This window comes from Pseudonaja textilis, chromosome 1 (genome assembly GCF_049901715.1).
Source record: "Pseudonaja textilis isolate UNSWEBS1 chromosome 1, rPseTex1.2, whole genome shotgun sequence".
NCBI classification, from domain to species: Eukaryota; Metazoa; Chordata; class Lepidosauria; order Squamata; family Elapidae; genus Pseudonaja; species Pseudonaja textilis.
This window is the reverse complement of record NC_141990.1, coordinates 177,847,045-177,874,343: the sequence shown is the minus strand read 5'-3', so window position 1 is coordinate 177,874,343 and position 27,299 is coordinate 177,847,045. Positions and strand designations below refer to the sequence as shown.

The following is a 27,299-nucleotide window of genomic DNA, read 5'->3' as shown; positions in this document are numbered from 1 at the left end:
TTTTTAGCTTTATAACTGTAAACTTTAATACAAATTATTAAAAATAGTTTTGTTGATTTATGCAGATTAAGAAACATTCTTGGGCAATCATTTTTGTTTCTAAAGCAGTTTACCGCAGGAGTATTCAGGGGAAGACCATTCTGAACCAACTTTGTGTTTACAGTATCAAATTCATAGAGCCTCGCCCTCCCGACACATACACACACACACACACGCTTGAACCAATTTTCTTTTCTGATCAACACACACACACACAAAATATGCTTGAACCAATTGTCTTTTCTGATCAACCGTTTTGCACAGGCTGCTATTTTTCAGTATCCTAAATGACCTATTTTACTTAATTAGCTATTTCATTTCTACTGTCTGCATTTCACAAAAGTGGATTTGTTTTGAACGTCTTAGATTTCCAAACTCTGCCCCAGGCATTTCTAAACATTTTAGGAATGCAGATTAGTAAATACTTCTTTCAGCTCAGAAAGTCTGCAGCTTTTCTTCCCAAGCAAAGATCCCTTAGCTTCCATGTTACACCATTATTTAAAAAAAAAAAACCACACACAAGCAGGTAAATTCTTCCTGTGTCTAAAATAAGATGCATTTACATAAAACATTTTGTAATGCCCTTGAATCTTGGCCAGAAGTAACACATAAAAGGAAAGACTTTTCTTCTCTAAAAGAAGCCCGGTTTTTACCACAAAGCACTTTTTTCTACACAAGCATGCTCAAGCCTATGAAGGATGATATCCAAGAATTCCCTGAAGACGTACTTTATATCAATGGCAAAAGTAACAAAGAAAGCTAACTTTATTTGGAACTTTATTAAATTACTGGAAGAAATATGTAAAAAAAAAAGAAAGTCCGCAATGTCACATGTTCAGAGTCCCGAGGCCCAGCTGTAGTCCAATTTCCTTAATTTACGAAGTTCTCTTTCCTGAAGTTTTGATAATTTAGATGCACCCTCCCCAAAGCACTCTGTTGTCTGTGAAGCCTCTGGGTGAATTTCAATATCTTCAGATTCCTCTTCGGATTCCTTCTCTTCACTGTCACTTAACATTTCAACTTCCTCAGCAATTTCATTAGTGCTGTAGGTTTTTTTTTTTTTAAAAAAAAGGAATTATGTAAAGCGTCTATTCGTCTCAAACACACATTATTTGTTTACACAGATCCTAAATAATGCTGATATACAAAAACTCAACAAGTTATCTCACTCAACAATTCCACTGCCCAATAGTCTTCCTTTCTTCTTAAATATTTTCCTGAAAATAAATTTTGGTATGAAAAGGAATACAGATTCCTTAAATGAGTATTTTCTGATTCTTACTTTCATTACAACAGGCACTGATGGCATTTGTACCAAGCTACATCAGGGAAAGCCAGGCATTCTCCTTGAGGTGCCAGCATTGTGTGTATTTGCAATATATCCTATGAGGAATAGTAAAGTAAAATCTTGGGGGGAAAGCGCTATTATTACGTTAGTATGCATACTTGATAGTCAGATTCTCTGTGCTTTGGGAGATCAATAACATCATCTTGGGGGAGGGGGATATTTTGTCTCCTAGAAAGGCTATATATGCATATATATTCATGCAGCAATTCAGTGGAGATTCCCTTATGGTATTTGTAGTCTGGTAAGAGTTGAAATCGAGAGAGTTGGATTGGCAATCTCCTGGGACTTGGGGCAAAATGACTGCAGAAAATCTGATCAATACCAGATTGATTTGATTATGATCAAACCTAGGGTATGGATCTTACACTCAGAAGAATCCAACTACTAAGTATGTCTAGCAAACCAGGACTACCTCTATTCCAAGAAATCCATGATGTACTTTCATCAACCATCTTTAAATGAGATACTCAAATGGATTGAATTGTCTCCTCCCTGAAAAAGCTCTAAAGAGTAAAGAACAACCTGGATGAAACTTCTAAGGATAGAGAGAACAGCCTCGAAGGCATTATGGTCATTGGCAGAGATGTCAGAGCAGGTTTAAAATAAAATCAACAATCACCAACATGTGATCAAAACTCGAAATGCAAGACTGTAAAAAAGGGAACACACTGATTGCCTGGTTGTGCATCATGTTTTTGGACCCCCTCCTCCTGCAGACAACTGTGGCAGAGGTGGGAAGGCTTTGGATCCTCAAATTTCTAAACTTTCTAGATACACCCCAAACACAAGAGAAGCATCCCTATCTCGAGTGGATATTTCATTTACTTTCCATCAGTCGGAACAGAAAGGGAAGTGACCAAAATAGAAAAGAAAAAATGGCTAAGGAAGGACATGCAGTGTTTCACATCCTGCACCTTGACAAATGGACTAATCCCAGCAGGGATTGTTGGCATTGATTGAGGGGTGACAGTAGTTGATTCATTTTTAGAACTCCTGACAAGGCACATGGGATGTCTTGTAAATATCTGAACACAGCGTACATGCAGCCTATATGGGTATCTCATCTCAACCAAAACAGGACAATACATTTTAATATTTTATCTTTTAGGAACCCCCCAGATTTCTTACTTACCTTGTTCTAGGCACCAGCAAAGAGTGAATAAAAAGAGGACATAAGAAAGAAGCTGAAGGTAATACATGTGCTGGAGTATGAAGCAGCTGGGGAGAAAAGACAGGCAGGTGAGATTAGAGCACTTTCTTAAGAAGTCATTGCAAATGTATACATTTTTTAGTATGGATTAGATCCATTCTTACTTCTTTAACAGCTGGTGATTCTTGACCTAACAGATTCTGCACAGGAGCCTTCCCAGTATCCATTCCCTCTTTCACTTGCTGCCGATGCTTCCCCAGTAACAGGTAAAAAGGAGTCATGGAGATGCTCTCCTCAACTGCTAACTAAAAAGGAAATAGGGGTGGAGGCAACCAAATCTACATTAAGGCATATGCAAATAACTTTCAAGCACAGGCAGAGACATTTTCCAAAAGTACTACAAAACAAAAAAGCAGTAACTTATCTTTGGATTGCATGCTTGTTCAGCACTCAGGTGCAATATGATGATAGGCAGTCATTAAGTACGTCAGCCTTTGTATCCTAGTGGAACTAGAATATCTATGATATGCCACCAGCAGAATGAACTGCAGAAAGCATCCCTAAACTTGTTTGGGAGGTACCAGATTAGGAAGGCAAGGTTGAACTAGCAATACTTGACCAGAAGATTGGTGCAATCCATGACTGGCTTACCACCTGCCCCATGACTTTTAAGAGCCCCAAAACTCCAAGAAAGGTACTGTGAGTCCTTGAGATGAAGGCCAATTGTCATTTGGAATTGCTTTATCTTAACACCCTGACTGTACATTATAATGTATGTTTATACTATTTAAGATATGATTTTTAATTTGGAAAAACTAAATATAGTACCCATCTTGACCATTCCTTGAATGCAGTATTTTCTTCCAGGCAAACTTCACTCTTTCAAATAAAATAAAGCTGATCTGCAGATACTGTTTTTTACTTAAGCATTCAAAACTTAATTGGCAATCCGCACTATTCATCTTTATTGGCATCTACCATGTAACAGTAGATGGGTGCCTCAATCTTTCCAATAACAAATGCAGGGTGACTACACGTTTGCCATCTTAAAGATAGATTCAATACTATCCTGGTCAAATAATGTGAAAGACAGGTATCTGTGATGAGACAGGAAAAATTAAGAACGTGAAAGGAGGCACTATTGTAGATGAAGCTGGGGAAATTTTTGACACAATCTTTTGGATTCAGAGACACCCACTGAAGTAGGCCTCATCTTAAGACGGCATTAAGACTCTGAAATATAACTAAGCATTCAAAATGGATTTTCATTTCTTTCATAAAGTCATTTAGCTACAAAAAACAATACCTGTCTACTGGAAGGCGTAAGTCTCTCTTCTGGGGTCTTTGTGCTAAACGTCATTAATTCCTGCACAATCAGAAGGGGAAAGAAAGCAAGATTACAAATAGGAAAAGTATTCTTATAACTACGTTGAACTTTTAAAATGGCATATCATTCAAAATATCAGTCCAGAAGCATATGAATATAGAACTAGATGAATTTAAAATGAGATGTGGCTGTTAACCAAAACATGGGGGATAATGATTTTTTTTCCCTTTCAAAGGTTATTATAGGAAATTCTTTTTCTTTCTAATAGCAACCAAATGACACATTTTTAGTGCTGTTGGGAAGAATACATTGCCAAAAAACCAAGTGCAGCATTTATATAAAGCAATATTGGGATTTAGACAGGCCTAATATCATGTCAGCATAGTATTGCTGACTGGAATTAAATTGGAGGAAAATAACCAATATCTTGACACCATAAAAGATATGCAAAATGCAGGTTGCTCAGAGAAGCCCATAAATGTCAAAACATTTGACAGAGCAAAACTTCTATAGCTGACTCAATATAGTTTATCTAGGCTGCAATCCTAAATAGAGTAAGAGCCTCTGAACAAATAGGACCTGTTTCTAAACAAGCAGAATGTGTCATTCGTGCTTGGAGTGCACTAGCGTATGTATGCAATTTCTACAGCTGTCCATCTCAGTCAATAACTCCGGGGGGAGGGAGGCGGTTACAATTCAAAAAATATATTACAATTAAAAATATTAAAAACATTTTTTTAAAAATAAAAAACACATCTATATTAAATATACCTAGGAATAGTCAGGAAACACAGAGTCTTTAAGTTATTTTTTTTCTTGTTTCTATCTCTCACTACCACTAGGACAATATTGTAATGACAGCCTATTGGGAAGACTGGGCAAAAATTAATATGACAGCCTCTTTTCAGATCTGTTAGTCACCCCTAACGATTTCCCCTCTAAGTCATTTTAATAAAGTCGGCACTTACGTGTGTTTCAGTCAGAAAATAAAACTGCGATTGGCTAAGCCACTGATATTTTTCAGAGGCAATATATTCAGGCACATCTCTTGGAACAAAGACAGCCCACTGGACTCTCCCTTTGCAGACATTTCTTTGGATACACAAGGGCCGTGGTTCGCTGGGCCTGAACACAAACACTGAAGCAGAGAAGAAGTATCTTTAGCCTTTGCAAAAAGCCCCGTCTGTTTTTCTGACTCGGAGTTGAAGAGAAGCCAAAACGATCCCAAGCATGGAGTCCCAGCCTTGATATTGCTAATAGATCTTTTATAAGGCCAACTTAATGATTAACCTGACGGTCAAGAGCCAAGCTGCATCATTATAGTTTTAATGGTGTGAGAAAACCACACCCAGATGACAGCTCTTTGATGAGAAAAAAACTAGTTGAGCCTTCCCCAACGAGTTCCGTTAATAGATTGGGACTAACAATTCCTTGACTTTTCAGTTTATCGTGCTGGTTCAAAATACAAATCTCTTGATTTGGAATAAATCAAGGTAGAGTTGGCTATTATTCAGGAAAAGAAAAGGTACAAAAGATTCAGATTTTTTAATATGGCCTTCATCCCAGCTCACAGCTTCTTAACAATGGGATTCAGACACAGTACTCTGTACTTTTTCTGTTATTTCCTCAGCCAAAATGGCTTGTTCATGAAGTGACACAGAATGGTATCAAGATTACTAGGTTCTCTTTAAAAACATCTTTTTTTTCCTCTGTAGTAAAAATCTGAAAACCAGAAGTTGCTTTAACAGTAAGAGATTAAATAATTACTAACAGAAACTTACTTTAAATACAGTGAGTAATTTGGTTTTGATCCTAAGATAAAATTCCTTTACCCATATGTACCTTTACTCATATTCAAGAGGACTCAGCTCTCTGCAGGATCAAAGCAAAGGAAAAGCAAAGGAAGTTTGAAAAAGCAATTAATTTCCCACAAGTTTTTTGGTAGGATCTAAGTTTCCAGGTTCAGCCTACTTAAAGTGGCATTAAATCTAAAATATTTTTCTAGGCATGATAACACCACAACTTGGTTCAACTATTCTCCACAAAGTAGAAAGGCCTCTTTATTCTCACCATCTGAATATTCTGAGTGCTGAGAAATTGCAGCAATGTTCTCAGACAGATGATCAGGCTGAAGAATGTTGACATGTAACTGGGCACTCCATTCCACTGAAAAGAAAAATAATCAGGTCAGTAAAAGAACCACAGACACATTTTTCTAGAAAGGTCACAACTTGCAAGAGATTCAATTCAAATGCAGCTTTCAAAGTATTTTGAGTAGGGTCTGCACAAGGAATGAGAGTAAGAGGGTATTCCACAATGATGACTGTCCTAAGGTTACTCAACAGGTTCTCAAAAGGAACCTGAAATCTATCAATCACATTTTGGCGACCATCAGCTCTAAAGATTCTGTTTAGTTCATCTGGAAAGAAGAGACCATACATGTTCCCGAAGTGGCACGGGATAAGTATAGATTCACATTTTGAAATCATGAACTCTTAGAATTCAACTAATCATATAATTTACTATTACTCTTCTTCGAGTTAATAACAAAATATATTAAAATGTGCTCCAGCAGACAATTAGTTTTCTCTAAATCCATAGGACAAAGGTAGATTACACTTTGGCCAAGAGTAAAAACAAACCAGGAAGCATAATGATCATATAATGATCACTATTTAGTTCCCTCTAACACCACAGTCTTCTCCTCAGGTAGACAGGAGAAACCTGCTCAATTTTTCAGAGCCAGGCAATGGGATGTTTTCTATTGAGGCACCCAAGTTATGCAACTCTGCTGGTCCTCTTCTTGTTTCGTTATTAGAATATTTTGTCTTGTGGCTTTTTGATCTTCATTAGTTGCCTGGATTTCTGTAAATCTTTTATTTATTCCTAAATAGGTCTTTCTTCCCACCTCCCCTGCAACTTCTCAAAACTCTCCTGGAAGAACTTCCAATTCTCTGAAGTTATAGGAGAACAATGAAAGAGGACAGGCAGTTATCCCTCTCCCAGCTCCACTGCAAGCTATCCACATGTGTCACTGAGTTTCCCTCATTTAGGACTAGCAAAATAACTCTAAGAGGATTACTAACAGCATCCTAATTATGGAATAAGTTTGCTGGTGCTAAATTACTCATTTCAATTTCTAGTTAATGTAAAAAAAAATCCATCTAATTTTGTATAGCGATCTAATAATTAGATTTCATTCCATTTTTTTAACAGCTAGGTTTTAAGCTGAACAAAAATTCTGGCCATTTGTCAAAAATACACACATTAACTCAGTATCTTTTGGCAACTGTAGCACAATTAGTAATAGCAGGCAACTGGTAGTTAGCAAGAGTAATACAGTGCATATGCTAGTGGATTAACCTGCCATTTATTGTTAAACATTTACTAAAAGGGTTTTCTTTACTGAGATGAAATAAAAACTGAAAAATTTTGTTTGCAATAACCGATTTTTTCAACTATGGTGTTCCTGCAGCATAAAATACCAAGGAGAAAAGAAGATACAAAAAGTAAAAGTAAAGACTTACATGAACAATTCAGCAAGTTCCAGCAGCACAAAAAGCCACTGCTGGTGGTGCCAAGGAGATATTTGGAACAAACAAGCCTCCCAAAGCACAGGCTCCTAAAGGAAGAAAGGAAAGGTCAGAATAGTTGCTCAACTCCAAATCGTGCCCGCAGTAATATTTACTGCTCTGTTCGTCAACATCCAGGATTGAAAACTGGTGGAAAAAGAGCTGATCATTCCCTGTTCAGTGAGGTATTTTATAATATGCCCCCTCTACATTAACAAAGGTCTATGTCAGAAACTCATTTCTCAAATTTGGTTATAAGACTCCTGTGGTGACCAACAATATACTTCAAAGTGATATACTGTATACCAATGGTGGCTAACCTTTTTGGGCTCCTGGGCCAAAAAATGTGCATGCGCTCATGTGCTCGGACCCAGAAGGCAATGCACCCCCCGCACCCTCTGCGCATGCACGCGTAATCCCTCCCCCTACCGCCCCCTTATCTGCACTGAGCCTCACAGCTGATTTTCGGCCAGTTTGAGGCCTTTTTCGGCCTCCCAGAGGCTTGAAAAAAGCCTCTGCAGGCTTTGCAGACCGAACAATAGGCCCGTTTCGTCACTTCCAGGAATAATAGGCCCGTTTCTTCACTTCTGCATGTGAAGTGAGGTAAGTTTACCTGTGGCTCGCATGCCAGCACAAATGGCTCTGCGTGTCACCTGGGGCACGCGTGCCATAGGTTCGCCATCATGGCTGTATACTCAACAGCAATTTATCCAACACATGGTAAACAAGGTCATCTAAAAAGTTCCTGAAAATGGAAGGACGTCACTGATGTTCAGGAGTTAAGATTAGCCAAAGCCTTCCAATTTCTCCACTGAGCAACTTTAGTCTTTTTGCCTACATCTCCTAGCATATGTGCAGACCTGGGAACAAATTCCATTTTACAACCGTACAATTCAAACCTCCTACAGCAATCAGGCAAATGTTTACACAACGAGGGTCAAGGAAGTTATTTGAAAAAGAGCACCTTCCGAGCAAATGGTTCTGTTGAAACCATTTCAGATAACTCTGCAAGTGCTGACAGGCAGGAGGTCATGATCAATTTTAGAAGTTTGCTGAAACCATCTTGCTGACGGGACAGTAAATTAGGAGGAACTAGCTTTTACTAGCAGCAAAAATGTGAGAAACTGAAGCAGACTTGAGGGCTCAAATGCACTGAGAACTATAGTTGTTAATTTACCTATTTAAGAATATTGTATCACAAGCACTAATGTTTAAAAGGGTGGTCTATTTAACTGAGAAAACACAAATGCAGTCACGATCCTTAGTATAGTGAACTAGCTTGATACCCGTGCTTCGCTACGAAACTATATGGTCGGGCTTAGTTTTTGGGGAGGAAAATAAGGGAAAAAATCTGCCTCAGCCTACCATCATCCATCGGTATTCATCTGGCTAGCATCCTGTCAGTGTGTGAGAGAGTTGAGGGCTTTTTGGAAACTGAAACAGTATTTGCTGTGTGGGTAAGAAGGAAACAGCAAGGAGCCTGGGCGTGGCTTAGCTCAACTGTTCTGTACTAAAACTGCTTGGCGCTGCGAAACTAAAACTGAAACTCCTCTGCTTATGTTTTATATTTGGAACAGATTTCTTTTCAGGTGAGAAGGGGGAATAGAACTCCTTAGCATCAGAGTGTGTTAATAATAATGATATATGAAATACTAATGCTCTGATGGTCATTTCAAAAAATCCTTTCTTAGTGAGCACCTAGAAGCCAAGAGGAACATACGTGCCAAATTTCAAGTTTGTAGGCTTTACGGTTCTGGAGATTTTGTGATGATGCGAGTAGTATTACACTTTTTATATATATAGATTGTCAATTTAATCATTCATACTAATAAGGCTCCCTTACTGGCTGCAGGAAGTTCAGAAATGAATATAAGGGAGGACCAATGACCTTGCTTGTTATTGCAATGCACATTTTAGTTTCACAGAAGAGCAATTTTACATTCCTTTAGCTCAACTTTTTCCCATTATCTCTCTTCCCTCATTTCATTCTAAACCAAAGGATTTGATCTTTTTTTTAAAAGGTCCCGGTCTAAGCTAAAATTATACATACTGGATATGCTATTCCAAGCCCAGAAAACAAGTTAACTTTTGTCTCTATTGTCAGATCCTGTTCTTAAAATTAATTAGAGGTGGTTGTAAACTGAGAAGAACATTTCAGACTCACTTTTGTAAATGGCAACATTACACTTTTCAAATGGAGCTTTTAAAAAGTGATTTAAATACAATATAAGCAAAACAATAAGACCCAGAAGAACAAGCATACAAGTACATACGTTATAGTTCCTGGAGGATGGCAGAAAGTGCATTTTAAATCCCATGTTTCAGAATCCCACACGGTGATTGTTTTGTCAAAGCTAACAGCAAGTAAAGAGCCATCTTCACAGAAGCAGCAATTTGTAGCTTGATAATTATGATAACTTCCTACAAAATCACAGGTCCAAGTTATGCTTTCATCTGCTAGGGAAGAGGCACACAGATTTAGGAAAAAAATATAAATGTTAGTTGTATGGCATGAAAAAAAATCATGTGAGAATTTTAATTTTTACTAATTTGGTCCAGTTAACAGTTGCATTCACTTTCCTTGCAAGAAAACTCCCAATTCTTTTCAATGGGGCAGTATCAAACTAATGTGTAACCAAGGAGGCCCCATTTTCTTTTTCCACTGTAAGAGAAAGAGAGCTTAGTCATCTTGGTAATCCAGCGGAGCAATTCCACACAAACCGCATACTACTCTCTCTTTTTCTGAAGCAGGAAAAGCCACACATTGCTGGGAAGATTTCTGTCCACTTGAACAGAATCAAGAGACCGCTGCATGGGAGTAATATTTGCCATGGCAAGCAAAAAAGTTTAAAAAAAACCCAAACCTATATGAGTTAAGCTTTTTTTTCTACACAAAATGGAATCCTGCTAAAATTTAGCACAGCCATATTTAAGTTACATATTTTTGCTGGCACGTTGTTCAAGTGAAGTCCTAGGTTACCATCCACAACTGTGTAGGTTTGTCTGATCCAAACATAAATCCACAGACCTCACTTTTTAATAACCTATTTACAATCACTAATTTGTGCCTACAGCTGCAGTTTTTCTTGGAATCCATCTCCTTTCAGACCATGTGGAAGAGAGAATTTAGTGTCGTGAAAAGTACATTACATTTAGTACAACATCAAGAAATGAACACACAAACAAAAAAACCCAAAACACAACACTTAAAATACCAAGATAGAAACTTCTCCAAATAGGTGCCCCCACTGCCACTTTAAGTGCCCAGGTTATGAAAACCAGAAATAACTTTCAAGTATAAGCAACACTTTTTCCCATAACACTAGGATATCTTACACATGGAAAAGTATACAAGCTTAAAATTGAGGGGGGAGAGGGGAATCTTACATCTCCACAAAAATGGCCTTGCAAAGATCACCACGCTTTCATGACTGAACGTAAAGAGGTAAGAAAATAGTAAAGTTACAGAGAACCTCAGGTTCAGTAGGAACTCCTATCCTAGTTGCCACCAACTAGGCACAAGCCAGAGAAACTCAATCACAGCTACACTAAAGTCTTTTTCTCTTGCAGTATATATGATTTTATCCCAGTTGCCATGTTCACAAATGATCAAATTCCACTGTACACAGAAGTGCTAAGTAACATAGCGATGTCTCTCTATGTAGAGATAATTTCTACATGTTAAAAAAATATTCTAGAAGGAAATAGAAAAATTTAAGCCATGCTGCTTATCTGAGTTTTAGAAATTCCATAAAGATCATTTCTTCTTCAGCCTTCAGCACATACAATTGCCTTTTACCGATTTGGAGAACCAAGCAGGAAATTGTCACCTGCACTGTAATCAATCCTCTGTTGTTCCTCAAATTCCCCACTTTCATTAAAAAGCCCAAACCGAACATGTTTATTCATGTTGCAAATGAATGAAAGCTACTCTCCCCGTTTTACTTACTTTCACTGTCTTTATCCACCAGTAGCATCCAGACCTTGAAGTGCCCATCCCTGCTAGTTGTTACCAGAGTTGGGCTTACATTTTCAGAATTTTCTGTGCCACGGAAACACATTGCTGTTATGCAGTCCTCATGTGGTGTATTTATTCGTGTGTTTAGAGTAAAGCTAACATCAAAAAGAAAAAGAAAATTATATTAAAGCATTCCCTGAAGTAAATGGGCTTCAAGGCATGTAATATTATGCTGGGTTGATATATTAAACATTTAATTCTAAGCAATGATCACATCAGCACAGATAGCATAATTATTGGATATTATAATTTCCAATTGATGGTACTGTATTTTTATCCTCAAATAAAAGTGGTACATTCTGTAGTACTGTACACTGACAGAAATAGTCAGTATATGAAACAGATTTGGTCATAAGCCATCAAGATATAAAATGAAGTAACTGCCTCTGAGTTGAGCTTGACTCCTGATGAATTACATGTAAATATCCATAAAATTTGGGGAATATGGCACAGACCTGCTTTACCATTACCTTATTTTGAAGTGTTGTTTCAACTTTCTCATCTACATTAAACAGATTTGATAGAAGAGTGTATCTTTCCTGCACAGTAACACTCTTCTATCAAAACCATATAAACATTAGAAAGAGGATACAGCAATGTAAGGCATCACTCTACTTACTGAAACTTACAGGAGTTTCTTACAGATATCAACAGAATTATCCAACTATCAGAAATCATCTGTTGTATTATGTTAACTATATAAATGGAATGGGAATGAGAAACAAGGTAGGTTACCACTAGTTCCATAAATGTCATCATTTGGTTTCCTAAATTCTGATAATTAGAATGATCAACTTAGTGCAAATTATACCCATTTATACTTGGACAAAAATAAAAGCCAGAATATACAAGTAGCTGAAACATCTGCCTGACAAATTATTAATGGTGTATACCAGCCTTCTCCAGACAGAGGCCTGTGTAGGTAAGTTGGACTTCAGTTCTTTGGCTGGGAATGCAAAGGGTGGGAATGTAAGATTAATTGGAGGTTCAAGCACACCTACACAAATCACAGGTTTCTTCCTGCAAAACTAACTCTCCCTGAAAAAACAGTGTTACTGCCCACTTGCAATATGTCATGAAGTCACTGCTCTGCTTCCCTGTGGCTCAAAATAACACAATAAAAAATGCCAATCATGAAAGAAGGGCCTGTCCCTGAGATACTTGAAATCTCGGCATTCATTCTCCATGTCTAGTAGCAAAATCTATGCTTTAAAATGATCTCAGGGCATGTTACTGCTCTGTAACGTAGAAACTATAGGAATATGATTGCCTTTGTCCAACATAAATTCAAACATGTTTACCTTTGTGTCTGTTCATTATAGGCCCAGAGTTTCAGCTGCATCTGAAGCTCGCAGCCACTTCCTTGCCGTTGTTCCACGGTAGCCATCCAGTTGCCTTTGGAATCAAACACAGCTTTCACTAACTCAATCTGGTCCAGACCTGCCTGATGAATATACTCCTGCTGCACAACATCCAGCTGTGTATTTCAATGAGAGAGAGAGAGAGAGAGAGAGGGAGGGAGGGAGGGAGGGAGGGAGGGAGGGAGGAGAGAGAGAGGAGAGAGAGAGAGAGAGAGAGAGAGAGAGAGTGTGAGTTAGAGTTGTTTAAGTCCAGGTATCTTTGGAGGCAAGTCAAAAACAAATCAGAACAAAGACTTTGCAGGTGGCACACTAACAATCTTCTCTAAACTAAGCAATACAGGTAGTTCTTGACTTACAACAGTTTGTTTTGTAACAGTTCAAAGTTACAACAGTGTTGAAAAAAATGACTTATGACTGATTTTCGCACTTACGACTGCTGCAGCATCCCCATGGTCATCTGATTAAAATGCTTAGTAACTGACACATATCCATGATGGTTGCAGTGTCCTGGGATCATGTGATCACTTTCTGCAACCTTCTGATAAACAAAGTCAATGGGGAAGCCAGATTCACTTAACAACCATGTTACTAACTTAAGAACTGCAGTGATGCACTTAACAACTGCTGCAAGAAACATCGTAAAATGGGACAAATTTCACTTAGCAACAGAAATTCTGGGCTCAATTGTAGTCGAAAATTGAGGACACCTGTACAAGGAAGGAGGCACCCTAAAATTAGTATTGTATTACTTGCATTTCCTGTTATCAGGACACAGTCCCTCATTACCCTCTTTCAGTGGCTTCCATTCAAAACTTTCGCACGCCTCCATGCACAACTCAACCATCAACATTCTCCGTATCACCATATTTCTTTGATTCTGTTTTGAAACTCACTCTATTCTCTTTAAGCCCACTGTCCATTTATCCTAAAGGCATCAATGACTTCTACTTATACATGGCAGAGTGTTCCTTTTGCTCCTATAACACACAGCCTTTTCCAATGTCAGCAAAACCTATCCTGAAGTTCACCTTCTTCCTTTTCACCCTGCTTATCACCACCTCCACTCCCAATCCACGTCATTGCACAACTCCTGGCTATCCCATACACAGAGACAACTCCCTTAATTTTCACACAAAAAAAATCCTTCCCTCAGCACCAAGCAATTGTTCACCCTGCTTTGTTGAATATCTTGAGGATGGCATTTCAAAGGTATATATTTAACAACTTGTCTGGTAAGTAACTAGAACAATCCATTAGCAACCTTGAAGCTTCTTCCTTTTTACTATCTCCTTGACTAAATTAAGAGAAAACTACTGCTAAGTCCTAGTACCCTACTATTAGTTTACTTTATAAAATACATTTTTTCCAGCCTGTTATGAGATCAATACTTCTCTGCTGGTAGAATTGAAACGCAAGCTCTTTTGTAAGCTAGTAACTTGCCTGGATTTACAAGGTTTTATCACATATTCTCTAGTTTAACTTACATTGTACAATAGTTTATCATTTTGCAGTGAATAGAACTGCAGGTGTCCAGGCTTGCCATTTAGAACTAAAGCTTTCGTTCTTGGATCAACTATCAAGCCAGTCTTGACATCGCTGCCTGAAATAAAGGGTTTGAAACAGAATGGCATTTCTTCTTAAAACACAAACACAATTTCAACACCAACCCCATCCCATCCCCAAACCTTACCCTACGTACCTTTGATTAATCCTTGGATTACTGCAGAAACTTTCAAGTTGCTATGTATGATTACTATCTCTGTGTGTATTAAAGGAAGTTAATAAACATAAGAAACAAGGCTCACAAAAGGTAAAAAAAAGTTATCATCTGCAATTGGACAATTCAGAATAGCTACTAGGTCATAAGATATTTCTATTAGGAAAAAGATCTTGCTTTTGAGGGCTGTTTAAATCTTGGGAGCATTTCTTTAACTAGACTTGGAACAATTTGGTTGAAGCAGCAACCAACAAGACTGTTCAGCCGCGTTGATAGAGGCTACGAAGGTATTACTAGGATAGAAGGTCTTTGAAGATAACCAGATGCCTGGTGACCTCAAAAGTAGTCCACTGTAGTGCAAAGTTATTCTTGAAGGCTGTTCAAAATTAAAATTATTTTTGAATATGGCAGCAGGATCATATTCTACAGTTAGTCACTGTAAGTAGCTAACTCCCTCCTGTGCAACACTGATGGGGTATATGTAGCTACCGAATCTTGATAAGATTTTAACTTCTAGCTTGTCTAATCAGTGCAATAAGATATAGAAGCTGGACTCCAAAATATCCCAAGGTCCCATAACAGCTCCCCATTCTAGAGTTGCAGCAGCCATAATTCTGGGATCGGGTCATGGGGGGAGGGGAGGGAAGTGTCTGCTGTAACTTTGAAGAGTCTCTAAGCAACCAGTTGAGGACTGAGCTGTGGGGGTGTAGTGGTTACAATGCAGTACTGCAAGCTAACTCACTGTTCACTCCATGAGTTTGATTCTGACTGGCTCACGGTTGACTCATCCTTCCATCCTTCTGAGGTGGGTAAAATGAGGGCCCGGATTGTTGGGGGCAATAGGCTGACTCTGTAAACCGCTTATAGAGGGCTGTAAAGCACTGTGAAGCGGCATATAAGTCTTAAGTGCTATTGCTATTATAACAAATTTCATATGTTAAAGTAAAACCAATTATAAATCCTCCTGATTTGGTCTTACTGTTATCGGAATGTGAAGTACAAAGAAGAGTTCCATCAGGTGAGACAGAGATATGCTGTATCGTGGCTCCTAAACGAGGCAAGAATTCCTTTTTAGCATCTGACCCATCTCGCCACTGAACCAGCACTGATTCAATCCCACCACTCAGGAGGCTAGTGCCTGTTGTTCCAAACAAAAGAAATAAATGAGTCAGAGGGCAGATGAATCAATTAACAGCCAGTAAGAGAATAACTTATAGTACGAATAACAAGTAAGAAGCCAAGAACAACTGAGCAATGGTTCTCAATTTTTTTTCAATTTACTCAAGTGATTTAAATTATTTTACATTTATGCCATAGTTAATAATAAAGCCAATTCTGGCTTTGGCTGAGCAGCCTGTACAAGTATTTGGATCCTACGAGGATTTAATAACTTGTCATACTAAGTGGAATTAAAAAGGGCTAAGACCACAATCTTACTGAGGAATGAACTCAGTTAACTGATTCCCTCCAAACTGTGCAGCACTGTATATGATAAATGTTCTGCTGGAAAGGTATATAATCATTATATATTTTTATCTCTCTGTATATAATAGGTCTCACAAACTGAAATTCAACTTATGTAATGCTATAGTTAACATTCACTTTAACAAGGGCTTAAGGTTTTTCTTTTAACATAAGAAACAGGATTTTCCAAGCAAAACCTTACATTTTGCTTACGTTAGCAGAAAAATATGTTCTGCTGCCACACAGCAAAATTCCTCCTGTTTCCTGTTCAAATAAGAAGCCAAGAATAAAATAAACACCGCAGGGGCCACCTCAAGTGCTTGGCAAGGTCCAGAATTTTCCAGCAGAGAGAGCTGATTTTCCCCCAGCTACTTAGGGAATGGCTCAACTTCCCTGTTTACATACACTGATATAAAGCAGGCACGACCATTTTATTACCTTGCCATTAATCAACCTGTAACCATGATTTTAAAAATGTTTTTGCTGTTGAAGGCATTTCTAAGCCCTCATCTTTGATAGATTTACAGGTAGTCTTCAACTTACCACATTTGAGTACCACATTTCTGTTGCTAAGTGAGGCATTTGTTAAGTGAGTTTTGCCCCATTTTATGATCTTTCTTGCCACAGTGACAGTAAGTGAATCTCTGCGGTTGTTAGCTAGTAACATGATTGTAAAGTGAATCTGGTTTCCCCATTTGCTCGTCAGAATGTTGCAAAAAGTGATCACATGACCTCAGGATCACATTGCAGCCGTCATAAATATGAGTCACTAGCTAAGTGTCTGAATTTTGATCACGTGACTATTGGGAGTGCCATTGTTGTTAAGTGTGAAAAATGGTCCTAAGTCACTTTTCTCAACATCAATGGAAATTTGAATGGTCATGAAGTGAACAGTTAAAAGTCAAGGACTACATGTATTTAGTATATCCAATTGTTTTTCTTGTAGAAATATTTGATGTTTTTGTACCACATTTTCAGCAGTCTGCATATTTACAGATCATTAAAATGTGCATGCTTAAAAGATTAGTAGCATATAGAATACTTCAAAATATTCCCTCTTAAAACTGGACTTTGAAAACTCAGGCAATTTTACCTTCTACAGAGAAAGCAAGATCGATAACTTCATTGTGATGCCAGTGCATTGTGGAAAACGTATATTCTCGCTTATGATTAAAATTTCTCCTACAGGAATAAAAAACAAACACTGAGTTGCAATCAACTTCTCAAGAGTTTAAAAGGAGCTAATATACTCCTTTGGTCAAGTGTTAAACCAACCTTCCCCAATCCAGTAGTGTGAATTTCTTTCTCTAGCCAGGCAGTATGGCCAATACAGAGAACTGAGGACACTGAAGTCTGCACGTCCAGAGACACTTTAGCTGAAGGCATCAGTGCTAAATATTTTTGATTCTTGAGCTTGCAAAATAAGAATATTTACTTCTTTTACATTATACCTAAACCCTACCCAAGAAAATATAGTTGAAAACACATGTCTGCTTTCACATGTGCATCACTTGCCTGGATGTAAACTACTGCAAAGGAATAATTAATAAGCAATCTTCAAGCCCAAAGCATTTACATTTCATTGAGAGAAATGAAAGAAGAGGGCAATTGCTCCACAATTGTACAGAAGGCAATTGCTCCAGGATGGGTCAGATTTGGAATTTTGAGAGCACACTTCTATCACATACAAAATAGTTGTCATGAGAGACATGGCTATTCACAAAGTAGCTGTTAGAGTGAATGTGTTATAAAAAGCCATTTGCCAAAGACAATAAGCCTCCATCTATACATTTTTTACTATCTCATCCCAAGGAACTTTGTGGGTTCAAAGGCACTGTTGCAAGTAAATATACTAGAACATGGTGTCTTGCAGCACGCATACAAGCCTTCTATTTCATTTTCAATTAGTGTTTCAAATCAAGTGTGGAGCCCAATGTACAATGAAATGTTGTCAAAAGCTATTTGACTTTTTTTTCTTTACACATAGAAAACACCCGATTAAGAACCAAAAACCACCTACTGTCGTTCACTGATTTATCAAGTTTATATAGCTTTGCATACATTTTTTGTAATTAGCCCCGAGAATGATCTGAAGGCAAATACCATCACTCAAGAAAAAGTAGTTTTAGCTGCAATATCCCTGCAAATCTGAATTCTTTGCCAAAAGACTGTCCTCTAATTGCATTCACCATTGAAAAAAATATTTCTCTTTATGTTCTGAATGCAGCCCAGCATGCCATATTATTAATTCATATTTCCCTGAAGGATAATCATGACCTCTGATTAAAATTTAGGAATTTTAATACATTTAAGCTACCAGCAGAGGAAAAATATCTACAACAAAAGTCTTCCAAGAATGAGCACTATGCTGGTTATTATCAAGGCTCATTATCTTAAGGTTTTATTTCTCTGTACAACCCAGTCAGTGATATTTCAAGCTAGGCATGACGGTATTAATTTTATTTTTCAACTTGTGATCTATAATGGATTGAATCCCCCTCCAATCTCTATTTAGAGTCAGAATTTTCTTAATTTACAATAAATCAGTGCCATCTTGCAATCTTCATTGAACATATTTTCATCTGGGATTCTTCAATTCATCTGAAAACAGCTTTTTATCAAGCGTCTAGTCCAGGCATGCCCAACCTGTAGACCAGGGGTCCCCAACCACCAGGCCCCAGACCAGTACCGGGCCATGGATCATTTTGTACTGGGCCGCCTACTTTGCTTGGGCGCCGCCATCTTGTTTCGACAGTGCTTGAGAAAGTGCTTCCGGGTGAGCTTGTCGGTCGTCGGTTGGAAAGCGGCGTTTGGGTGCTGAAGGAATCCTCATGCCTTAGTTTCATTGAGGGGGGGGGCAGCTTCGAACGAAGAGCCGTCCCGATGGCGGTGGAGTCTCACGTTACTCAGGAGATTAAGAAAGAGCCCGAAAAGCCCATCGACCGCAAGAAGGTACAAAGGAGGAGTTGAAGGTGGCGGGAGAAGCGGGGTACAGCTGGCTGGCTGGTCGCTCGGCTTGCCTTGCCTTGGAGTGCGTGCTGATGCCGGTACCGGTCCATGGATCATTTTGTACCGGGCCGCAAAGAATGAATAATCGTGAAACTGGTCCCTGGTACAAAAAAGGTTGGGGACCACTGCTATAGACTACATATAGCCCTGGACAACTAGTAACACAGCCCCACAAGATCATAAAGGTTTGTTATGTATATTCATTAACTATATCTGGTTTATATGCAGCTCAACACAATTCCTCTTCTTTCAATCAAACCCAAGCAAGTCAAAAAGCTGGGCAGCCATGATCTAGACAGTACAATTTTGCCATAGATTGGGTATGTTAATACTCTGCCCTTACGTTTTTCAGGAAATATGTGCTTAGAAACAGCTGCCAAAATGAAGAATAACAAATGCTTGCCTCACCAAAGACGAATTTTGCCATCTTGGTGTCCACTTGCTATGCAGTCTTCCTTTGGGTGACAGGCTATACAGGTGAAATAGCTGGTTGAAGCATTCCTAAGATTTTTACCTATAGAGAAGCTTCAAAAACAGGAGTTATAGCTTGGTTAGTGTGGCTGTTAAGAAAAATTATCCAAGAGAATAACAAAATTAAAATTCTAATTGCAAGTGTCAGCTCCTCAGAATGCAGCACATGTAACAACACAGAGATAGAAGACTGCAGTACCATCTACATGGGATTACCCTTTGAAGGCTACTCAGAAACTGAAACTAATTCAGAATATTGCTACAGTCTCTGTATCTATTTTGGCATCCATTTCATTTGCTCTCAACCTAATTATTCGATAATTTTATGTCTAAAAAGTTTGGGAAGTGGGAATGGATTCTATAGAGACGAGCATAGATCTTTTTGATTAATTCCTCCCTTATTCTATTTTCCTTTCTCTTTCACTGCAGTCACAGGATAGGAATCAAGCCCAGTAATTGAATGAGTTGGGGATTCTGGAACCTTTTAGGGCTGTTTGAAAGATACTTGATCTTTCCACGTCTTTCTCTTCTAATAAAGAATTCTTGGAAGCCGAAATAGAAAATGTTTAATTGATATCCACAGAAATCTTTAAAATCTGGGTCAACCACAATAGTGGTAAGCATTTGATGAGTTTTTCAAACAACAAATTGCAAGTTGTTATTTAAAGCAAGTCATAACAATAACACGCAGCAAATTGCCTCTAGGCAAGATGGGCAGCATAAATAAACGAGCTTGCATTTTAAAAAAGGATGCATTTTGGGTCCCCAAATTTTATTTTTATTTAAAAGTTTTATATAAACACCCATGTTATGAATCACAATCCTGGGGAGCTCGTAAGAAATAGTAAAACAGTAAAAAAAGAAGTCATTAAAATCCAACAAAGAATCTCCCAATGCCCCCAAATAGAACACTTCCTGACACATATAGAGAAAAAAAAAATAGACTTCCCTGGGTTCCATCCTATTGCATAGTAAGGCTGTGGTAATAGCCACCTCTTCCTAGGTTTTCACAAGGCCAGCAGGATAGTGGCCTGCAAAATCTTAAGGGGGAGGAGTCCAAAAGGACTGTGTCAAGAAGGCACACCTCCTAGGTCCCACTGGGGAGAAACATTCAAAGGAAAGTATCTGGACCATGCTCACCCTACCCAACCAGCTGGAACACGCAGACATCCTCACAGAGAGTATCCTGCCCCCTTGTCATTCATGCCTTTAAAAACCAAGTCAGAAACTTCAAAAAAGCACTTTGGTTTATAAATAGTTTTTATTTGAAGCAGCCAAACATTTTTACAGAAAATCTAATCAATTAACTGGTTAAAAGAGAATTTTATATTGTTTTTAAAATATCAAATAAACTGATTCATCCCTCGACATCCGAACTAGTAAAAGAGGAAGTAAAGAAGAACTGATTGATATGTTGCCTTGGCTATCACACAATAGCCAACTTACGCTTTTAATCCTCACCTGTAACTCTTCTTCTTCTTGAAGAAACAAACAACAAGATGAAGCTTCCAAACTGATACTACATATTCACCCTGTCATAATGAAAATATAGTTGGAAATTTCAACCAGTTTAAGTCTTAATTTGCTTAAGTAATTTACTGAATATACCACTTTAAATTGTCAACCAAGCCTTTAATATACAGATGTGTACATAAATTATAATAAGCCAAAATCAAGGAAAAATATAACTTGGTGCAATATATGAACCTGGATTTACTTTCTGTCAAGATCTTAAATCTTTAAATCAAGATTTCTGTCAAGATCAAAACATTTGTTTGATTACAAAAATAATTAGAACAGTTGGCATGTGACAACTAATAAGGACTACAAGAGAAGCTATTAATTTAAACCAAACCCCGAAAGTTTATTTCATGCATTGGTAGCCAATCTGGTGCCTTGTAAATATTTTGGGCCTGCTTCCATCAGCCTCAGTCATTATGACACATGACAATGGATTGTAGAAGTTGTAGAACAAGACATCTGGAAATCATTAGGCTGCCCATTCCATTGTTAAAAACACCAAGAAGTTACACGTTTGATAATGTGGCCCAGCTGTCACTGAAATGAACAATTTCCACATCACAAACTGGACGGAGAGCCAGGCTTTAGTCAAGAAGAAATACTGTAAAAAGTTTGCCATGAAGGAACTTTGGGAAGGAGGAGAGGAAACAGCATGTATGCTGATTGAGAAATATACAACTTTGTTAACTCCCTGAACAGGCCATCTAGTTTTTGATAACCCATATCATCGACAATCGCCCAAATTTTTGCTTTTCTCCTGCAGCAGACTAATCAGAGAGATGAAAAGAAGAATCTGTAGCCTGAATAGCCCAAACATCTCTCTGTATAATATGTATGTTATGCCTTGCTAAAAAGTAGGCTCAGAAATCCATTCATTTTCTGTCTACTTGGAGGACTGTATTTATTTAAAACTAAGAGAGATTGTTACAGAGTTCATCTTATGTTTATTTTTGATGAAACTGGTTTAACTTCCAAGGAACAAAAGGGAGGGAGGGAACAAAAGCTTGAAAACACTAGTCACTTTCCTATACAGTATCTGACCGAAAAGTTGTGATTTTTAAAAATTATTTTTAATTTTTGACCATTTAATCATCAAAAAAGGCAGCACAGATTTTAGGAGAATGGGATGACTGATGGTGTCCTCCCATAAGTGGCAACAGAATCACTTGCCAAGTCACTAACCCATCCCCACAGGATCAGCCATTTTTGCTCCACCTTAAGAGTAACAAACGTATACATACATCTCTTCCAAATGCAGTGCATTTGGGCGACTGGCTTACACCATCTAAAACCATTTCTAGGTCATTGGCTTCCACTTCTTGATCAGGTGTTTTTGGAAGCTTCACTGTCATGAGCTGAAACTCATCTGGTGAAATAAACATTTCTTATTAATAAATTGGTACAATGGATACGAGCTGGCAGTAAGGTATGAATACAATCATGAGTTGCAGATTAAGGAACAACTATCAGACTCATATATCTTATTGAATCAAAATTAAACTACATTTTATGACTTAGTACAATACATAAATCAGAACATTTTTTCCTATGGCTTGAATTACAGAACGCATTCACTGAACTCACAAGAGACATTTTTCCTAACCTGCCCTCCTTTCCCCATCCCCAAATTCTCTCTGAAGACATAAAGAATTAGACTAAATCCAGAAAAATCTACTTTGGCTTCAGTTTTGGGATAAACTCAGGATGCTCCTTCATTCACCCACAATGGGAAGTTAGTCATCTTCAGCCTAACCATAAACACTTATCAACCAGTTCATAGACAGGTCTTCAAGTTCCAATAGTCATACCATTAAATTATTTTATTTCTCCTAGAAGAATGGCACTTTCATAGGTTGCCTTTTAGGTCATTGTTTTACAAAAACTTACATCACAATAAAAGTTAGCATTCAATGAACCACAACACTGCACATTGCTTTTGCAACTGGTTTAGAACAAATATGCATCTGAAAATCCTGTCAAATAGTTAACAATCCTGAGCTAGAAAAAGAATAACCTTAAAATAAAGTAAGTAATTCTGAGAATGTAAGAGAGGTTAGAGGCCTACTTTTGTTTTCCATAATGCAAGGCAGAGTATCACAAGTAGTGGATTCATTTTACCCCAGCCTTCCTTTCTTTAACAAAAATTTCAAAGAGGTTCATGAGAACATAAGATCTACAGAAGAAAAAGGACATGGGTTAAAACATACCTGATTTTTCATGCTCTGAAATGATGATAAATGCAGAATTCTCTGAACTTGCAAGAGTGTAAAATGCAAAGAGTTTAGACCCAACAACAAATGTCTGGAAGAAAAGAACAAAGCAACACAAAATCTCTGTTAAATTTCAGCTAATCTCAAGGTGAAATCTGTCAAGAAATACAATTTGTCCTAATTTCCAAGCAGCTTCTGAAAGTACAATAAGAAAAATACTCCCTGCCCCATATTCGTAATATGTTTGTTCTTTTGGTTTGGCTTGGTTACTGGCACAGTTGCTCTTATGCCAGTACAACTGATTGTGTCCCCAATTATATTAAAATCTTTCTAAGATTGTTAAGCACAGTATTCATGCTGATTATTTCATTTCATTATTAAGCAGTCTTGAGTTTACTTGACAAAAATCTGCAAAATTACAGGTAGTCCTCGGATAACAGCAGCGATTGAGACTGGGATTCCTGTCACTAAGCAATGTAGTCATAAATGTGATGACATGTGACCACCTTGCTTAGCGATTGCTGGCACTTCCTCTTGCTGTCATTAAGCAAATCACCATGGGTCATTAAATGAGGACATCATGCGGCCATCATTTACCACTTCCTACCAGCTTCCGTATTGACACTGCTAGTAGAAAATCAGCAAAGAAGTCCAGAGAGGGTGATCACACAACCACTGCAACGCTGCAGTACAATAGTGCAAAACATTTACCTTCCAGCTGCTTAAGGAACTTTTGAGTAACAAATTTAGTTTTGAAGAAGATAACATATAGTGTCTGATAAAATATGGATGTGCAAAATGCAACATTTCTACGGATAGAATTGTACGGTACTCCTGGAATATCCTGTTTTTTTCATGGCATGAATGGTCATGCTTAGGACATCACAAAATCACTGTATCTGTGTTCTGGGGACCAAATACCCAGTTCACAATCACATGAGCTTGGGGATATTGCAATCACCAGAACTTTGAGGATCAGTTGTAAGTACTATTCATTCATAGCTGTCACAAATTCGAATAGTTGCTGAACAAGTGGTCATTTAGGGATGACCATGGTATCAGAAGAAACTGCAATTATAGTAGATTATATACTGAAAAACCTCTGTTCACATCCTGGCCCTGGGCATAACAGTTATACTGCACATGCTACATATAGTAATCTAGAGAAAACCTATTTATTCCATTTATTCCACTGTCAACTCCTGCAGCAATTAAAAGAGTTATGGTAAAATATTTTTAAAAGCCCTAAAATATAGTAATCAACTTAATACTAACAAAACTTACTGTAAGAAAATAGTAATAATAACAAATCATATTGAGCAACCATAATACAATATACTATTTTTTCCTAGTCTTATAAGCCACTCCAATCACTGATCATTGAGAAACAAAACCTGGCATCTATACATCAGGTTAAAATAGTAATAAAATAAAAATACCTACTAATATGAACATATGTCCAAACTATAAATTTGACAACATTAATGACATTAAGCAATACTTATTAAAAAAAATAATTTCACAACATCTCAAATCCCCCAAACCTCTTGAACAGCCAGATTTTTATGTCTTCGGAGATCATTAGGAGCCATTTGAATTTCTGGGTAAATTTTGTTCGATATTTTGAATTATGTCTTAGATTACATGAAGTGCAGGAAATGATTTAGTTTAGCCAACATATAGCTTGCATGACAATGGTAGATTATTATTACACCACCATACAAAAATCATACCCAATATCATCCCGCATACATAATGCCTATTACTTAATTAACTGCTGAAATCAAAAGACTATTTCTTGGTTCGTTAGGTACAAATCTGATTAATAATTTGTGGTTTCATATCTTTGTGAGCATAAATTATGAATGATATATAAAAGATTAAAGGAAAGCAAAACTGAACAAACCTTGATAAGAATTCCATCCATAAAATCCCAGAGTTTAATAGTGCCATCTAGAGACCATGAATAAAGCTGGTAACAGAGAAAAAAAGAAGTGACCTATACATTTCAATGTTGATACATGTAGAAAAAATGTTCAGTACCTCTAGTGGCTCCCTTTATTTATGACATTATAGAATAGGATCTTTTAATGTATTTGGTAAAAGCATTCATTTAGCTACAAAATCATGTGTGCATATTTATTCCTGGTACCTGCCAAAACATAGGCTCACAAATAGAACAAACATAGATCAGCTGTTGTTTTTTTAAATTATAATAAAAACTTTCCTGAAACCCAGTAATAATTAAACCCAACCAACATATAGAACTCAAAGGACCATTTTAAGTCCCACAGATTCATACTAACTTTAAGAGTTTTTATCCAACAAGAAGCACTAAGGGCACAACCTTATGTACTGGATCTTAGGTATCCTAAGGAAGAACTGCTGCATTACTCCATGGAGAAATCCCACTGAGTGGGGACAACAGATGCAAAAGGTACTTCTCAGCCTAACCAAGTCAATTTTCCATATAAGGATAGAGATGAGAAGCAGCGTTTACTCCTGGGGCCCTCTCAATCCTAACTGCAGGCCCAATAATCGGAGATAATGGAAATTGAGATCCAATGTCTAAAAAACAAGAGTTTCCCTAGTTTGCTTTAAACTATGCAGATCTCAAATGACATTGAACTTTTAAATGTGTACAAGAAACTACGATAGTAAGTTAATGCAGCTGGCTCAGAAGAGAAGTGTCAAACTCACAACATGCTACAATGGGACTGGTATAAGCCCAGCTATTTGATTGAGAGGTAAGCATAGCCTTCTAGACGGACAGTGAAAAGTAAAAACCATACAAAGCTTTCACAAGTTTAGAGTCATAGACAGCTAATTCCATTTTCAGCAAACTCCAATTTTCAATTATTAGCCCTTTAGTTCCTCTACCCCAATGATGTGTGAAATGAAGTGACATGCAAGAATTAAGTTTAAAATGCCTTAATCAAACTGATAACCTGTAAATGATTTTGGGGATTCAACTGTATTCCTGTCACTAGATTGCTGTGACCTTGTAGGATATGTAGGCATTCTTCTGTAAGCGTGCTGTAGACTTTAATGTAGTCACCTGAAGCACATAAGAGATACCTGTAAATGATTTTAAAAAAAGTTAATATAAAAGGCATCTATGTAATTCTAACATACTGTATAGAATTAGAAAACATGACTCCTCAGATCTTTAACATTAAAGTTAAAAGACTAAAATAAAAAGATGCTCAAAATCCACTAAACTATGTGACCTATCAGCACTAAAACTCTGCATTGACCTGGATGCGTTGTTCAAGAGCAGAATATGGGATAAATAAATATGAAGCAATAATAAACCTATTAAGATTCATACACTTGTATCATTTTACATTTCACATCAAATAAAACAAAACATAGACCCACTACCAGAAATTTATAAGCCAAAATCCCAGAGAAGTGATGTCGTCAGTCTACAAGAAAACAAGAGATGCGCCTCTATTTTTACATGGCTTAAACTTACTTACCCGAAAACTAGACTCTCTATTCGTAAAGACTAAACATTACAGCAAGAATGGTAATAAGAGGGAAGCCAACTGCAGATCCTATGGCACTTTCTCCTTTCGAAGTGACATTACGGACTGCAAATTCATCCCAAAGTAAATTTTTGGAGTTCAAAAGCAGTTACCTAAAGATATTAACAGCCTAACCCAGAAAAGACATTACCACTACAATCAGGTGAATATTCCCGCTTATATTTCTACATGATGTATCAGCGCAAGTATTTTATCTACAAGTGCATTGCATACGCGCAGGTACATGTCAATAAAATAAACGCCGTCCTTCTTGCAATTGCAGCTTTCCCACGCAATGGAAGTTCGCCGCCCAAGAGAAAAGAAGAGCTCTTCAACTCTCCAATTCTACTAACTTCGAATCTGCAGAAAATACCGCGCGACAATCACTCAACCAGCTCCCGCCGCAGCGAACCACGCGGAGCTCCTCGCGCGCCACCATTTTTCCACACGAGCCAACCTCCAACCTTCGTGCCCCTCCCCACCGGGAAATCCAGGAAGAAACAGTCGCTACCTCTCTAGCCGAAGTATTTCCTGGAGCTCTATCGTACTGGGTCCTAAAAGG

The 27,299-nt window shown here is 37.7% G+C and overlaps 1 protein-coding gene across 4 annotated transcripts; it reads right to left on the bottom strand.

Annotated features, from left to right (window-relative positions):
• Positions 1–786: 786 nt before the first annotated feature.
• Positions 787–27,263, bottom strand: WDR75 (WD repeat domain 75). Of its 4 annotated transcripts, none has more exons than XM_026696920.2 (21): positions 27,091–27,263; positions 26,156–26,285; positions 25,114–25,179; positions 23,205–23,298; positions 22,239–22,363; positions 20,938–21,008; positions 19,414–19,530; positions 17,090–17,178; positions 15,512–15,670; positions 14,515–14,574; positions 14,300–14,415; positions 12,756–12,931; positions 11,386–11,549; positions 9,710–9,893; positions 7,392–7,486; positions 5,935–6,030; positions 4,833–5,002; positions 3,844–3,903; positions 2,702–2,842; positions 2,520–2,605; positions 787–1,082 (listed from the first exon to the last, which is right to left on the bottom strand). In XM_026696920.2, exons 1-21 carry the CDS (start codon positions 27,174–27,176, stop codon positions 875–877), a joined length of 2,493 nt encoding a protein of 830 aa, XP_026552705.2. In that variant the 5' UTR covers positions 27,177–27,263; the 3' UTR covers positions 787–874. The 4 variants fall into 4 exon arrangements, with proteins under 4 accessions (XP_026552705.2, XP_026552706.2, XP_087775926.1 ...); XM_026696921.2 differs by having other exon boundaries at positions 9,710–9,890; positions 27,091–27,227; XM_087919800.1 differs by having other exon boundaries at positions 26,156–26,265; positions 27,091–27,221.
• Positions 27,264–27,299: the final 36 nt, after the last annotated feature.

Coding starts and splice junctions, on each gene's coding strand:
- WDR75 (XM_026696920.2), bottom strand. CDS start 27,176: ATGGTGGCGCGCGAGGAGCTCCGCGTGGTTCGCTGCGGCGGGAGCTGG. Junction 26,286..27,090: donor GTATTTTCTGCAGATTCGAA/GTTAGTAGAATT, acceptor AATCATTTACAG/GTATCTCTTATGTGCTTCAG. Junction 17,179..19,413: donor GATGGCAAAATTCGTCTTTG/GTGAGGCAAGCA, acceptor TTATTCCTGTAG/GAGAAATTTTAATCATAAGC.